The sequence below is a fragment of the Fundulus heteroclitus genome, chromosome 9 (genome assembly GCF_011125445.2).
Source record: "Fundulus heteroclitus isolate FHET01 chromosome 9, MU-UCD_Fhet_4.1, whole genome shotgun sequence".
Lineage (NCBI taxonomy): Eukaryota > Metazoa > Chordata > Actinopteri > Cyprinodontiformes > Fundulidae > Fundulus > Fundulus heteroclitus.
The window spans coordinates 30,828,512-30,845,235 of record NC_046369.1 but is presented as its reverse complement, the minus strand read 5'-3'; the positions used below and the strand labels follow the sequence as shown (position 1 = coordinate 30,845,235).

The following is a 16,724-nucleotide window of genomic DNA, read 5'->3' as shown; positions in this document are numbered from 1 at the left end:
GCAGATGAAAACAATTCTTGACAAATTCAGAATCCCTGACCCATGTCTGTTAAAATCCCCTAGTACTTGTAATGATACATACCACTGACGTGGTTGTTTATTATTTATGTGTCAACGTTGTGTTTATTGCTCTCATTGAACAAAGAACTTTATGTTGTATGTCATATATAATTTATTTAAAAAAAAAGTGCTGCCATTGGCCTGCAGCAGCGCTAAACCTGAAAATTACAGGTCTAGTGCCCCCTTGTGGCTAGAAATTACACTAAAACGGATAATATAATCAGTATTTTTAGCACCTATAAGCAAACAATATATATATATATATATATATATATATATATATATCTTTCCAATTTACAACTATTACAATGTTCAATTCTCCGTCTTCAGAAACAAAGCAGCAGCTGGTTTATAAATAGACCAGTTTTTGTCTAACTACAATATATATATATATATAAATATATATATATATATATATATATATATATATATATATATATATATATATATATATATATATATTTTAAGAGATTTGTTGTTGGCCTACTTTGGTATATATTTGACTGAATGAGCAGGCAAACGGGCACCATATAGATCCAATTCTTGTTTTGCTCAGTCTCCTCCTAAAAGCCACCGTGTGCGTGGAATAATGGCCCTTTCCAGCAAACCTGCGAGTTCCCTACTGTTCAAAATGTTTCAAGGGGAGATGTAGTCAGCCTGGTGTTTTAATTATGGAGACATAAAGAACAAAGAAAACCAAATGCCGGTCAGTTTGACACTCCCGCCACCTGCCGTGTATAGTTTTCTCCACCAGAGGGAGACAACGCGCCGCTGTCCGCTGCTCACCTTCCGGAATTGAGACGCCTAACCTGACGTCACTATCATGAGCCGGAAGAGGAGTAATTGTAGTTGTTACAGACCCTGACATGACAAGTCAAATCGCACAGTGATTCAACATCTTCTTTGCCTAGGAAGCGAGCAGGTGAGGTTTTGGTTGGAGTAATCCTCCGCTGTTTGTTGTGCGGTGTTGGAACTAGATATTCCTCCGCTGCTTTCGGTCAAAGCGTGCTGTTTTCATGGAGCTGTGAATGAGCCCTGCCCCGTGGCGCTCACTGCCATCTGAGCTCATTTACACCACTGGGTCAGTCTGCTCCCCGTTTGTAGGCAGGCTGTGAACCGATCTCAGCAATCAGACTCAGAGTTTATGCTCTAGTTGTTCGCTACTGCGTTGTTAGCCTGTAATACTCTCTGTTGCTGTTTATTTGGTCATTATCCAGGCCTGATCCTGTTTCTCTCCATATGTAAACAGATTTCTGAAGGCGTCCCCTCCCCACACCATCAGCAGCAATGGTAAGAGACAATTTTTTCAGTTTGCTTTCAACACATGCATTTCTGCATAAAGTCATGTGATTCTATAATAGTTACTGTAACAGAAGATTTAATTAGAGGGTTGTTGTCATTCAGCATTAAAGGACTGCTGCAGCATATGAATGAGCCAGACTGCTTTAGGTGCATTCCTCTGCCGTCCATAAGGGCCAGGGTTCTGACACAGTCTGTAAAAATGTGACATTTCTGACATCTTTCCCTGTTGTGTTGGCATAAACATCCATTCATGACATCTATCTATCCATCCATTCACCACTTCCATGGATGTAATGGAAATTTGTCGTGAAAAAGGTGTTGGAATCCTGCATATTAGTTGTATTGTAATTGATAAGAGGTCTATGCAATAATACAAATGGACTAAATCGACACAAGCAAAGGAAAAAAATAAATCCAGCCAAACAGTTAAATTTCACTGTAAAACTACTTGGAATGGTGATACAAGGTTGGACACGTGCCTCAAGCTACAACATCCTGAAAACAGCGAGTTCAGTTAAGCACTTTTACATTGCATATATATCTTACAACAAATACCACCTTAAGGGGCTTTAGAAGATATATTTAAAAATTTATTATAGAGAAGCCTGGTGCTCCACACTATTTACGCCAGTAAAGGGAGCCTGCCACGGAGTAGATGGAGTTTGTCTGGCATGTTAAACGTCTGGGAGCTGGTATCAGAGGACCTGCTCACATCCAGCAGCATAAATTTCAACCACATGGCTGTTTATGCTTCAATTAATGATAAAAGGCATTGAAGCTGTTGCATATTATTAATTCAAAGCTGCTGATTAACCAGCTCTAGTAGTTTATTTTTTCCTATTGCACACATGGTATCAGGAGTTAATAAAGTGCTCTGACCTCCACCATCACCAGCGGGCTTTTTCTCCAGATAACCGTGTGCCCATTGGCTGCTTTTTGGTTTTCGAATCATTCTCTGTAATCTTTAAGTATACATGGGTAAAAAAAAAAAAAAAAAATCTTTTAAGATCTAACCAAGCAAAGTGTCACAAATGAATCTCTCTCACACTGACATCCCATGGTTGCTGTAAACGACGGACAACATCTCAAACTGCTGGGATGTGAGCTCATGTGATTGGCTGGCCGAGGTAACGTTCATCTACTACACCTCCTCCTGTTTCTGCTCCTGACAGCATGGCCGCGTGAAGGTTAAAACTACAGCCCAGCAGGAGGAGGAGAAAAGGAAGGAGCGGGAGAAGAAGCTGAAGATCTATGTGGCTGCACGCGACGCCTGCTTTTCCAAGGTGCTTTCAGCCACACCGTCTGTTTAAATAAATCCTATATGTTTAAATAGAAAGCCTTCTTGTAATTTGCTTAAATTGTACTTTCTTTAAAACTCTTAACACTGAGATCTATAACATATTATTATTATTATTATTGGTGGCGTTATTAATCTCTGTAGATCCAGCCGTTTTGTGAAGGCCTCAGAGCCTTGTTAGGGGAACTTTAGAGAACAAATAGCGTCATGAAGACAAAGGAACACAGCAGGAAGAAAGACGTAGTGCTGTTTAAAACATAATTGGCTTTTAAAAGTGTTTACTGAGAAAAGCTCTTTGGAAGTCCTGATTAAGGTTTGTGGCAAGCCACGATGGGGGCCTGTGCAAGTCTGTGAAAGAAGGAGCCCAGATGAGACCAAAGCAGCTTTTTGTCCCGCTTGGCTCCCGCCCCCCTGTGGCTTTAAGTTAACGCCGCACTTCAGCCTAAACTCACCCGTCCCCATAAAACATAGTAATGACAGCATCACCTATGCTGCTATAGGCTTAGGCTGCTGGAGGACATCAGGGTCTATTTTTCTCACACTGCTGAGTTCTACGGTTCACCAATTTGCATTCCTTTATTATTATTTCGTCTTTGACCTTTTTGTTCTGTCATTTTTTTCTTCATAGTAGGTACACCTGGTCTGTCGTTCTGTTAGCTGTGACATTATCCAAGGGGGCCGATCATCTGCTATTACCATAGAACGTAGAAAGGATTCCTGGATCAATGTGTGCTTCTGAGCTTATTTTGTCTCTGCTCTGTCTTCTCTAACGGTCGAGGCAGATGAGCATACACACTGAGCCTGATTCTGCTGGAGGTTTTCCTTCCCGTTAAAGGGGAGTTTTCCTCTCCACTGTCGCTTCATGCATGCTCAGTATGAGGGATTGCTCCAAAGCCATCAACAATGCAGACGACTCTCCCTGTTGCTCTACACTTCTCCAGGAGTGAATGCTGCTTATCAAGACTTAATGCAACCTGCTGGGTTTCCTTAGACAGGACATTTTTTTTTTTTACCAATCTGTATAATCTGATTGAATTTGACTTTGGAAAGTGCCTTGAGATGACATGTTTCATGAATTGGCGCTATATAAATACAATTGAACTGCTTAAAATGTAACTGAATCATGCTGTGGGAAGGCTATTCTTCAACACAGACAGGAAAACTGGTCAAATTTGACTGGAAGATGTTTAGAGCTAAATATAAGAGAACCCTTGATTGTTTATATGTTTGAGTGGTCCAGTCAAAGTTCATATGCTGGTATTGAGAGACTGTGGCAAAAAGAAAAGTGGTTTTGCAGAGTATGGACTGAAATAGGCTGAAAACATTTACATGGCACTCTGAAATTGAAAATCAAATATCCTTTGCCTTTAGTTATGCAGATGTGGATGGACCATATAGGTGAGGTTAAAGTGCAGTGAGAAAATGAGGAACACAGTGCTGTTTTTTTTTTAATGAATTTATTTACAGCGCGGTATATGCTTACCACTCTGTTTCTCCTCCTTCCTCGTCTCTGCTTCCACCGCGTTAGAGGAAGGACGCCGTCTTTGACGACGAGGCTCTGCAGCTGACTCAGCAGCTCCTTTCGTCGAACCCTGACTTTGCAACCCTCTGGAACTACCGAAGGGAAATCCTGACGCATCTGGAAACTGTCAAGTGAGCCGTTCTCCCGTTGTCGCGCTTCTTCTCCGTGTCCGGAGGCCGAGCCATCAGAGACGTAGGAGCAGAATGACGACTCTGTTTCTCCGTGTCTCATTCAGGGACGAGGATGAGGTGCAGAAGATCTATGAGGCCGAGTTGTCCTTCCTGGAGTCTTGCCTGAAAGTGAATCCAAAGTCTTACGGCAGCTGGCACCACCGAGGCTGGGTCTCAGCCCGTCTGCCTCGCCCGGCCTGGGCCAGAGAGCTGAGCCTGTGCGATCGCTGCTTAAGCCTCGACGACCGCAACTGTGAGTCAAACGTGGAAGCCGCTTTTTTTTTTTTTTCCACTCTAAAAATGTCAATATTTTGTATAATTCCCATTTACTTTACATCCCCGCTTCATCGTTGCCCCCTTTTCATGATCTCCCCTCCCTCCCAGTCCACTGCTGGGATTACCGGCGCATGGTCGTGAAGATGTCCGACGTGCCGGTGAAGCAGGAGCTGGAGTTCACCGATCGCCTCATAGGCTCCAACTTCTCCAACTATTCCAGCTGGCACTACCGCAGCACCCTGCTGCCGCTGCTCCACCCAGAGTCTCCCGAGCGCCCCTCGCAGCGAGGCGACCCTCCTCACTCCCCCTCTCCGCCCTGCCCCCAGACCCACTCCCATCGGGTGTGCGAGGAGCAGCTGCTCAAAGGTGAGAGCGCTGAGAGCAATGCGGCGCGGCAGCAGACAGGGGGCAGTCTAAGCCTGAATATCTGCGTTCAGCTGATCGTGTTGATGTGCCATGCCTTTGTTTCAGAGTATGAGCTGGTGCAGAACGCCTTTTTCACCGACCCAAATGACCAGAGCGCTTGGTTCTATTACCGCTGGCTTCTAGGCAGAGGTATGTGACTTTAAATGTGTCTTTAAAACAGTGGGGCATTCAGATGTTGGAGCTACTCATAATCACTGCCGTTGATGAGGTGTCCAAGAGGCATAGATTCAAAAAATATTAGCTTTTTTATTTTATTTTGGAATTTTGTAACAAAAAAAAAAGTTCTGGCAAAAAATAAAAATGACTAGAAATTGATTAATAGGACTGACAACAACACAAAAAGCTGTTTTTATTTAGATTTTATGTGATACAGCAAGAAGAGGTAGAGCATGTTTATTAAGTGGAAGGAAAAGGATGCCTGGTTAGGAAGATCTTCAACGCATAACCAATAAAATGTTTAAAATACGCACAATGTGCTTTTAAAGCTGTTTCTCCCTTCCTGATTTCTTACGTTTTTGCTTTGTCCCACTTAAATGTTTCAGATCATCAAACAAATTTTAATTTAACGTGATTGTATACAAATAACCAGGAATTCCCTTATTAACGGGGAGAGGGGGGGGGGGATCCAAACCAACCTAAGTGGAAAAAGTAATTGCCCTCCTCATTAAATCATAAATTAACTGTAATTAGCCAGATTTGTTGCAACTGTTGAGTTAATTTTCACTAATCACACCCAGCCCTGATTACGGGCAGATCCCGTAGAATCAAGCAGTCAGTTGAAGAGAACCTGTGCGATGATATGAAGTAGGCCCAAAGATCACCATCTCCCAGTCTAAGGAAATTCAAGGACAGATGAGGATGAAGATCATGTAGATCTATCACCCTGGAGAGGGCTACAAAGCCTCCAGGATAAAACATGGAGCAGTGGTGAACCTCCCAGGAGTGGCCCCGCCTACCAAAGCTCCTCCAAAAGCACATCAACGACTCATTGAAAAACATGGACGGCACTGCAGGCTTCACTCGCCTCAGTTAAGATCAATGTTCATAATTCAACCTTAAGAAGGAGACTGGTAAAATTAGAACCATGGGAGCGTGCCAAGGTTAAAACCACTGCTGGACCACACATCGCACAAAAGCCCGTCTTACATTTGCCAGAACAAAAAACTCCTCGATGATCCTGAAGACTTTTGGGAATATTCTCTGGAACGATGAGACAAAAGTGGAGTATTTTGGATGATGTGTTTCATGTCTTAAAGCGAATGTAGCGTTCCAGAAAAAAATCATCGTACCTATTTTGTTAAGGGCCTGTTTGTTTCTTCTGAACTGGGACAAGTTGCCCGATTTTGATGGAACTGTGAATTCTGCTACTAGGACATCACGGCGGGGAAAGTCCGGCCGTCATCCAGCAGGACAGCGGTCTGAAGCGCACCGACGAGGCCACCTCTGAATGCCTTCAGATAAAATTAAAGCAGAGGTTTTGGAGTGGCCTAGTCAAAGTCTGGACATAGATGTGATTATGATGCGAGATGTGTTGTGACCGTAAACATTAGAGCTCCCCCACCCCCTCCATGTGGCTGAATGAAAACGGTTCAATAATTGAAATCATTTGATAATTGTTTTAATTTACTCAGGTTATCTTTGTCTGATATGAAGATGTGTTTGATGATCTGCGACATTTAGTAAGGAAAAAAAAAATTAAGTGTGTAAAGGGGAAAAAACTTTTTTTTTTTCATGGCAACATACATGCAAAACAATGTGTGGGAGGAAAACCGAACATACAACCTCTGGTTTTCTTATGCTAGCAATGTGAAAAAAGGGGAAAGAGTTAAAGGGGTGTGAATACTTGTGCAATGCACAGCCGTTTCCTCTAAAACCGCGCCCCCCAAAAAAAAGCAGCTGCCTAAATCCAAACGTTTACAGGAAGATTTGCTTCTATGCAGCGACTCCTTCATTCCCAAACCAAACTCAACCAGAGGGTGTAGCTCAGATTATGGAAGCGTCCTGTGGGAGCTGGCTCTAGAGGAGTTCAAAAGGCAGCTTGAACCCAGATTCAGGGATGGGAAGCTCCCTCCATCCGTGGAGCTCAGAGACAAATCTTCAGTATTTAGGAGATTCTCGGCTGCTGCGACCAAATATGCGATTAGCAAAATAGGTGTTGACAAGTTTAAGAAGATCTCCCCGGTCGCAAAGCGCCGTTGGTCCTTCATCAAAGGAAGCAAACATTACATCATGTCTACAAAAATATCTTTTCAGATGGAAAAAATAAACCTGAATACGGTATGATGGAAAATCCTCTACTGCAGGAAACAAAGATAACCACGCCCCCCCCCCCCCCCCCCACACTGAACTAAACAGATGCCAATGTCAAACTGAATTCACGTCAACAGGAGACATCAAATTAAATAATAATAAAAAAGACGCCAACACGTTCCATATTCCGATTTACTTTTTAGGCTAATTATACACAATTTAAACCTATTGCTATTTTAACAACCAAGCATTTCATTATCTCTTATCTGATGTATTTCTGATGTTTGGCACTTTGTTTTACCTCGTGTTAAAGTGCTCTTTAGATAATGATGACAATGATGATGATTATGATCAGAATAAATTTTTGCATCACCTCCCAGAAGCTGGAAAGAAAAGAGACTAAAACATTTTTCACACCTCACTTAGTAACTCTAATATTTTAGTCTTAATACTTTAGCCTAAATATTTTAGGCTAAAATATTACACTTTTTATTTGTTTTTCTTCAATCCCTCTGTGATGTTTAGTAATTTCTTTAATCCATCTGAATGCAGTATTTGCAAGCCATACTCCGATTGGATGGGGAAAATAACCTGTCTGTGATTGGCTGGTGAGGTGGACAGTTTTTGAAGTCGCGAGCGCAGAGACAGCCGAGCAAGCGCACAGCTGTTGAGGTGTTGAGCGTGGAATGAGCAGGTGCGTTCGAGCAAAGATGGAACTGAGCGTGAGGACAGAAGAATGAGAAAAGTTTTTCAGAGTTGAGCGCGCGCCAGAGCGGTTTTGAGCGTTGAGAGTTGTCTCACTGCGCGCTTGAATTGGTTCCTGCGCGCTCAAACAGAAGGCACTAATATCGCTACATAGTTTCACAGAGTTGAGCGGCAGCACCATAGACATCATATACGTAGACGCGTCGTTGGGCGCAGGTTCACACGTCAAGGTTTTTAGCTTGCATACAGTACAGACTAATGTATTTGGATATAGATGTGCATATATAGATTTTCAAGTATTATAAATAAGCCAAATAAATAGCTGTGTGATTATATATAACTATAAGTCAAGATTCTATCTATCTATCTATCTATCTATCTATCTATCTATCTATCTATCTATCTATCTATCTATCTATCTATCTATCTATCTATCTATCTATCTATCTATCTATCTATCTATCTATCTATCTATCTATCTATCTATCTATCTATCTATCTATCTATCTATCTATCTATCTATCTATCTATCTATCTATCTATCTATCTAAAGATATGTATAGACAGCTATAATCTTGACCTATAGTCAAGATAAGACGGCCTCTTCTTGTTTTTTTTTTAGTTTAAAAAGATCAAAGCTTTGACTACAACAAGCTGTTAAATATTTTAACTACAATGCTTTTTGAAACTGGCCTTTCATTTTTCTCATTAAGCTAAGGGTAGAATACAGTCACTGTCAAAATGCTAGACTGGCACAGACATGAGACATAGTCACAATTTGTGCTGGCTGGATCATTACCAGGCTGTAAGGAGCGCTTTGAAATGGAGGGAAAGAAAAAAAAAAAACAGGAGGAAGAGACAACACATCCATCCATCCATCCTACTGGGTGAAAGTCAAGTGCACCCTGGACAGGCAGCCAGTCCATCACAGCACAGAGAGGCACAGAACAACCAACCACATTCATACATGAGGGCCCTTTGGAGAGACCCTTACAGTCGTGTTTTCGGACTGTGGGAGGAAGCAGGGAGAACATGCAAACGTCATACAGAAAGAGACCAGGCCAGGAATCAAACCCAGTACCTTCTACAGTTCCACCATCTGCTCCACTGAGCAGCTCACTAAACCAACAACAACAAAAAAAAAAAAAACACCATTGGCCTTTGAGTGTCAAAAAAATAAAATGTGAGCACGGATCATTTTCATTTTCTGTCAGGCATTTACACTCTCAGCCCCACACCCTGGTGGCAAAAAGACTTTCTGTTGTTTAACGTGGCAGGAATGCCAAGCGGCCCGAGCAAAGCCTCCCACAATGCACCATCACAAGCAAGGTTGGACAGCTGTTCAAGGTTTGTTACAGATCTATTTAAGGCCCTAGTGATGCCGACCGCCACCACATAACCATCAGATCTTTCATTTCCTGTCATCTGTGGCCAAAGAACTTTAAGACCCAAAGATGTCCTCAAAGGCCATGTCTTCCCTCTGAGCTTTGCAAGGCAGTACCAAAGCTGGGACTCTAAAAGAGAACAACCAATACCTGATTGGAATTCAAAACATCTGGACGATCCTGACGGCTCGCATCCTTGCTGGCACGACAGTAAAGACCTTACTCCTTTAGGAGGACGTCATTGAACTCTTGATTTGTAATTCCTTGAACAAGAGTTTTGACGCGTGTGTGTTTTCTTTTTTGAATTTGTTACCAGCGGAGCGTGAGGAGATGATCAGCTGTGTGTACGTCAGTCGGGAGGAGGAGAGAGTCGCCGTCGCCTTCTCCAGGCCTGTCAATGTCAGTATCTCTCTTCTTTCTTTAGTCGCTGTCTGCGTTCGTGCTGCACGTCTCTGCGTAGGGTCACACGTTCTCCAACAAGTCTTCCCCCTTTCTCCACAAAGCTGCATTACAGTTGCTGTTTCTTATTCAGGTCTGATAGGTTGGTTGTGAAACGGCGAGTTGGACGAACTTGCTGTGCTTTCCGGGTGTCTGCCTGATGATAATCGCGGGTATTATGTCTCCGCTTAGCGCCCCGTCTTTATGCTTTCTCCTCTCCAGGCGCGGTCGGGCGTCCTGCTCCTGGTCCTTGACGGCCAGCCTCAGAGAGTGGAGTGGCGCAGCGTCCACCCACACTTCAAACACAGTCCAGTCTGGGTATCCTTTTTTTAATGCACCAACGCTTTTCTTTATCTGCTGCCTGTTTGTTAATGATAACACTGCTGGGAACATTTCTTGCTCTTTTATGTTGGTTTTGTTTAACATTAGTTTGTCGTTCCCCTTCAGGTCTGGCTCAACGTTTAGATGCTGGGATAGAGCACATATGTCATCAGGAAGAGGTTTTTCAGATGAAACGTTTAACGGCTGTTATGTCTCTGAACTGCACAGACAAGCCGGTTGCTTTATATATTCACAGTTGTGTTTGAGAACAACCCAGAAAATGGTTTTATGGTGATTTATTTAAAAGAGGAAATAAACAACTCCCCTTGGCGCACGTTCTCCGGCCCCTCCACTTGATTAAAGCGCCTGCAGCCCGAGCGGGGCTCTCAAGACTTCTCAAAAGTGAGCCGAGAGCAAACCTCGCTGGACGTTTTCTCTGATTATTCATCAGACCGTCAGCTCTGGGGTTAAATGTGCAGCATAACTGCACAGCCTCATTTCACGCTTTTACTCAAGCTGCAATGAGCGGTTCCCCCATTTCCACTCATTCACAGTAAGGATACTATCTCTGCTGGCTCCTTGATCAGAGCTCTTTATCTCCGTCTGAGTCGGCAGACGGATGTTCCTTTTTAAACAAAAAAAAGTATCACTAGTGTACTTGTAGTTCTGCACTAATAAAAGTAGAAAATTACAATTATTAATTTTTAAATCCATATTTTGAAATCCAAATCTCACTGTCGGAGAACTGCAGCAAATTCTGATATCTTGAGGGCGTTTCCGTGTCTCCATGACGTTCAGATGCCATCTACATCCCGAGTGATGCAACAAAAAAAGGCCACATCTGTCCTGCAACGACATCTGGAAACATGTTTGCTCAACTTTACTGATCTTCTAACTGGAACGGTGTGCTTTAAAACGTTAAGCTTTGACTTCCACCAGATGCGCTGCGGGCGCATCTGGTGGAAAACCGAGGATAAATAAGGGGAAAAGCAGCGCATGGCATGACCGTTGGTTTTCTATCGTTAGTGCACGGCATCACGAGGGATTTGCAATACCTGGAGACTGAGGTGAAGAGGAAAAAAATCGTAAGACGACTCAGAAATCTGGGCAATCGAGATAAAATTAGTGGAATAAGAGGAACAGTCCATGATTTAAGAGCTAGGACTAAATATGGTCCTGCTGGCTAAAGGTGGTTGGACAAAGTACCGACCACAGGGGTGCCAGTAAATGCTGCACTGGGGAGTTTAAAACGATTGCTTCTTCACATGCATTCCCCCATTACATTAATGCACTAAAATGATTACAGTGTGCTGCTTTTTACAAGTCCTTTCCAAGAGAGCCGTTGAACGCAGACAGTTGTAGTTCTTTTCTCTCACCTATCGCTGGCTCTGTGCTCTGCTCTTCCACCGTGTTTCGCTTCTGGAAATAAGACCATCGTTTGATTTTGCTCACTCACACCTTGATTCTGGGCAGGTCCGTTCAAAAGTGACACATTTCCGTCTGAATCAGATACGGTTTGATTTTATTCCCCCCCTCCGTGTGGACTGAATAATTCATGCCTTGTGCCCCTCGTGACCTTAGCATCTGCTCAGATCTGCGACCTTCCTCCAGGAACGATAAGCGATATCACCAACGAACACAATCTGACCGTGCATTGGACTGAAAAACACGCCCACCGGGACTGTGCCCTGTACACGGGTAACGTATAGACCACTCTCTGGACTTGTCACGTTCTGCGCTTTTTTTTATTAATATTTCCCATTGTTTCACTGTGAACCTCTTACACCTGAAGGCCGGAGCGAGAGCTGGTGCCGGGACACTGCTACAGACCTCGAACTGTTCAGGTACTGTTTTTTTTTGCAGCCAATTAGGCAAGTTTTAGATGCATTTCTTTAAGATGGCAGACCTGATGGCGCCGTCTCCCTGTGTAGGAGCGAACTCTCTGTAGAGAAGACCTCGGTGTTGCAGTCGGAGCTGCAGTCCGTCAACCAGCTACAAGAACTGGAGCCCCTGAATAAATGTAGGTGCAGACTTCAAATCTGTAACGTCCAAAACGCTCATCGTCAATATGAACATCCAGTTCATTGTGGGCTTTTAATGATGCATTTAAAGGGTTTATTTTCCAGTGTCAAATCATGATGCAGCATTATGAGAAGAATTAAATTTAATTCAAAGTTTCTTGAGTCCTGGCATTATCTGCTGGATATTAAGCCACTTTTTGTCTCAGAAATAGCAGAGCGGTTAGTTTCCTGGCTTTTAATCATAATTCCTGAACTTTTCAAAGGATTGAGGTCAGAGTGTAGTCAGGCCAGAGCTTTTAATGTGTGTTGAAGATCATCGTCATCTTGCAACACCCAATTGTGTGCAAAGTTCAACCACCCTGACCCCGATCTGTCAACATCAGATGAAAGCCACCAGGGATCAAGCCGATGATGAAGTGGACCGTATTGAGACAACGGTGTCTCTGTCCGCTGTCATCAACATCAACATGGACTTAGACGGTCCCAGCAAAGAAAGAAAAGCCGGTAAAAATAAATCCGCACATATCAGCGGGACTGAAATTTGCAGTCCTCTACACCGGCGTGCCTTAATATCTCCTTACTGTTTGGCCACAGTGACAAGCAGAAAAGGTTTGGAGAAGTAAAGGCGAGGCTTTGGAACCAAAGATCACGGTACCACTGTTGAGCATGGTGGCGGCAGCATCTGGCTCTGTTCCTCAGGCTGTGCTGCTGCTGTCGGTACAGGCATATTCCCACAGAGGGGATGGAAAAACCACCTCGTAATTCTTCATCTCCTCCTTAACTCAACAGCTACTGCTGAAACCTGAATTTCTGATCTTGGGTGGATAAACCAGCTTAAGCTTCTGGACTGACCTGACCTTAAACCTTTTGGAAGCTTACCAGGATTGAAAACCAGGGCCGTACCGGAAGACCAACCTGTTTTTAAAAGGAAAAAAAAAAGGGTCTGGTTTCTCTGCAACATCCTAGTAATAATTTGTTCATTGAATATTTGCATTGTTTGGCCTTTTAAAAGTAAGAATTTGTTCAACTGATCGTAAAACAAAGTAGGTTTGATTATTGGGACATGTGCCCTGTGTGGATTAGATGCGTGCGTTTATTTAGTTACTTAAGACACACATAAGAGTTCAGATGCTAAATTCAGATAACACCCTTCTGGTGACACATTCTTCTTCTGATGACACTTGAGGAAACGCCATCCCGTTTGGGAGTGTGTCCAAGTCAGACAAAGGAATGTAGTTTTTCCCTGCCATCACCTTCCAGTACCGTTTGGGTGTAATCAGCTGAACAATCCTAAGAGACATTTACCCCACATATTAGGGAGTGGATTTAGTATTTCTAAATTTTTAACCGAGTGTATAGTATTTCAAATCCGGAATAAAAACAACCCAGTCCAGTTTAGTTACACAGAGCAAATTCGCAACACGTGTCGTTTTAAGGCACTTTACAGGTCAAATGCCTCCATTCCAATTAATCCTACGTATCAAGCAGTCAAGTTCAGTTTATTATTCAAATTGATTTTCTATCTCAGGAAAACCCAGCAGATTGCATCGAGTCATTGACCCTAAATGCGTCACTCCTAGCCCAACATCAGGACATCCATTCCTATAATGACTGCATGTAATCGTCTGACTGGCACTGTGAAAAAAAAACACACACCAGCTATTAAAGTGTCCGGCCGCTGGCGTTGCCACCCTCACACGCTGACTAACCATCCTTGGTTTCCTCTGAAGGGTGCTTGCTGACCATTATCCTCCTGATGAGGGCACTAGACCCTCTTGGGTACGAGAAGGAGACCCTCGCTCATTTCCAGACACTCAAAGTGAGTACCATCCGCGCGGGCCTCTAAGCGTGTTTGTTCAGACGACTGACTGACTGAGCGCGCTCCCCTTCCCACGTCCAGGAAGTGGACTCCATGCGCTCTGCATATTACGGTGACCTGTGCAGCAAGTTCATGATCGAGAACACCATCCTGAAAATGGAGTACGCCGAAGTGCGAGTCTTCAGCATTTCCGACAGGGTTGGTCCTGAATTTTTAAACAGGCAATAAGGGGGACAAAAAAAAAGTTTTCTGTCAAAGGAGATGCTGAAAAGCAATTTGTTCTCTTGTGTCCACCAGAACCTGACCACGTTATGCCACCTGGACCAGCTGTTATTAGTCACTCACATCAACCTGTCGTCCAATCAGCTGCGGCGGCTGCCTCCGCAGTTTGCGATGCTGCAGTGCTTGGAGGTGAGAGCGCCACCAACTCCCTGTCTAATTGCCTCCTCCTAAAGCGGAGCTGTTTGTTTTCCTCGCTTTGCCGTCAGCGGGCCGGAGCAGTGGGGAGACTTTTTTTTTTTTTTTTTTTTTTGGCTGCCTGTTTCTTGCAATTAAATCGCTGTCTTAACTCGCAGGTTGTGGAGGCTGATAACAACTCAATAGAGAACCTGGAGGGAGTTTATCACCTTCCCAAACTGGAGGAAGTCTCCTTGAAGAACAACCGTATCCTTAAACCTTCAGATTAATATGCAGCGGCGGGCCTGTTGGAGACAATCCGGCTCTGGATCTTTGTTGGCAGCGGAGCCACGGGGAGGCGATTGCATGCAGAGTCCCCGTTTTTTGGAAGCCAAAGAAATCCCGGGCCGGTCAGAGAGAGAGAGACCGGGGTAGCTGGTGCAGGGTGACGTAAAACGAATTCTCCTCTCGGCGGCCGCTGTTGACAGCGTTGGTAGAAATCGGCGCTCATCTCCATTCTCTTCAGCTCAGCGCATGCATAATTTATGTCACGTGAAACTTGAAGTAATTAAATGCTGCGGGGGGGGGGGGCATCACATTAAGAGAAGAGGAGACACTTAGCGACACGTCTTTGCCACAAAGCCCATCCCTCCTCATGCTTCGCTTCCTTTTGCGCGCAGGAGAGGAATTAATGAGGTTTGCAGGTCATGACACCCGGGCTATTTTTCTTCGTCTCTGCAGTGACAGCCGCGCTTTTAGACGGGGGGGAACCTCGATTCACATCCCAGCGTCGGATTCAACGCGTGGCTCTTAACATTTACACCGGTGTTGTCCGCCGTTGCAGGCGGGGCCTCTTTCTGTGTTTTTATTTTTCATTAACCCAAACCTCGCAGAGATTTCCACGCCGGCAGATCTTCAGCCTCTGGCCTCCTGCCCCAAGCTGAAGCGCCTTGATCTCCGCGGCAACCCCGTCACTCAGACGGCCAACGTGGAGTCGGAGTTGGCCGAGCTGCTGCCCTCCGTCACGGACCTCCTGCTCTGATCAGAGGCGCCGCCGTCAGCGCCCTGTCGTTCACTCGTCTGTCCGTCTTCGGCTGTGTTCGGTAGCAGAATGAAAACCTCAGTCTTCTCTCTCTCTCTCTCTCTCTCGCGCTCTTTTTTTTATTATTTTGTTTATTAAGTGTTTATTAAGTGTCTCGTGCCTCTGTTTGTTGGGAGACTGTCAGTCACAGCCAACGCTCCGAGCTCTGACAGCAGGATGGTTCAGAGCGGATTCGTCTAACACCTGTCTCACTCTAAGTCTCACTCTTAAGTCTACAGTCAAATGTTTTAATGTGAGGGAGTGAATGCACGATAACGCACAACGCGTTTCTTGGTCCGTGCGCTCTGTACGGATGTCCCGTCTCGTAATGCATGCAGAAACACGGAGGAGGTGTGAAGTGGATATGGATCGGCGTGCGGCAATGCTGGCTCACGGCTCCTGCAGGTTGATTGGAGCATCATGTAGTTCTCGTTCTCACTGTTTTTAACGGTTACCCGAAACATTTAAACGACAATATACTGTTGCACAGTAGATTCAATAAAGAACAGCACACATTGTGTCATTGCCTTCCAGCAAGCCTTCGTTTGTGTTCTTCCAGTTTTTTTTTTTTATATATAATTTCCTGAATGCATCTGAGCTGTGGAAGCATTTTCTATCTGGCCAGATATTTCAAAACTAATTTGAGGCACACAATACCTTACAAAACATGCAGAACCCTTATCCTTTTTCAGATAGATTCATGTTACAAACACAAATGTGGTATTTTATGTGAAGGAGCATAAAGGTGGCGGGTAGCCATGAAAAGAAAGGAGTGGTTTTTATATGTCGTTTTTTTCTTTTTCTTACAAATAAAAATCTTGCGAACATCTTTTGTCTTTAGCCCACCTGAGTCAATCCGTTGCAGAAACACCTTTCGCTGCCCTTACGTCTACAGGTCTTCTTTGGTATAACAATCGGCTTTATGCAGCTGGCGACTGACATTTTTGTCCAGTCATCTAGTTTGCTTTCACAATTATCCTTTTTATTTGGCTCCATCCATCTTCCAGTTAACCAGGTAGACTCAGTTTAGGCAGACATTTCTGATCTTAATTGGTTGTATTAGCTTTTATTCAAGTGCATCAACGTAAATGACTCTAAATAACAGTTAAATACCTCCTATTTCTGATGTTTATTCATACACAAGCGTTCACTACTATGTGTTGGTATAGTGCATCAAATCTGAGTAAAACACATTGAAGTTTGTGGTTGTAAAGTGACAAATGGTGAGAAGGATCATGTGAATACGTCTATGAGG

General features: G+C 43.9%; 1 protein-coding gene across 1 annotated transcript; it reads left to right on the top strand.

Moving 5' to 3' along the window:
- Window positions 1-877: 877 nt before the first annotated feature.
- Window positions 878-16,002, top strand: rabggta (Rab geranylgeranyltransferase subunit alpha). The gene is made up of 17 exons (XM_012866441.3): window positions 878-982; window positions 1,310-1,350; window positions 2,535-2,645; window positions 4,188-4,312; window positions 4,417-4,604; window positions 4,736-4,993; window positions 5,099-5,182; window positions 9,710-9,792; window positions 10,054-10,149; window positions 11,745-11,850; window positions 11,945-11,996; window positions 12,084-12,172; window positions 13,904-13,992; window positions 14,074-14,190; window positions 14,290-14,403; window positions 14,568-14,655; window positions 15,282-16,002. The coding sequence occupies exons 2-17, from the start codon at window positions 1,348-1,350 to the stop codon at window positions 15,428-15,430; spliced, it is 1,752 nt and encodes a 583-aa protein (XP_012721895.2). The 5' UTR covers window positions 878-982; window positions 1,310-1,347; the 3' UTR covers window positions 15,431-16,002.
- The last annotated feature ends 722 nt before the right edge of the window (window positions 16,003-16,724 follow it).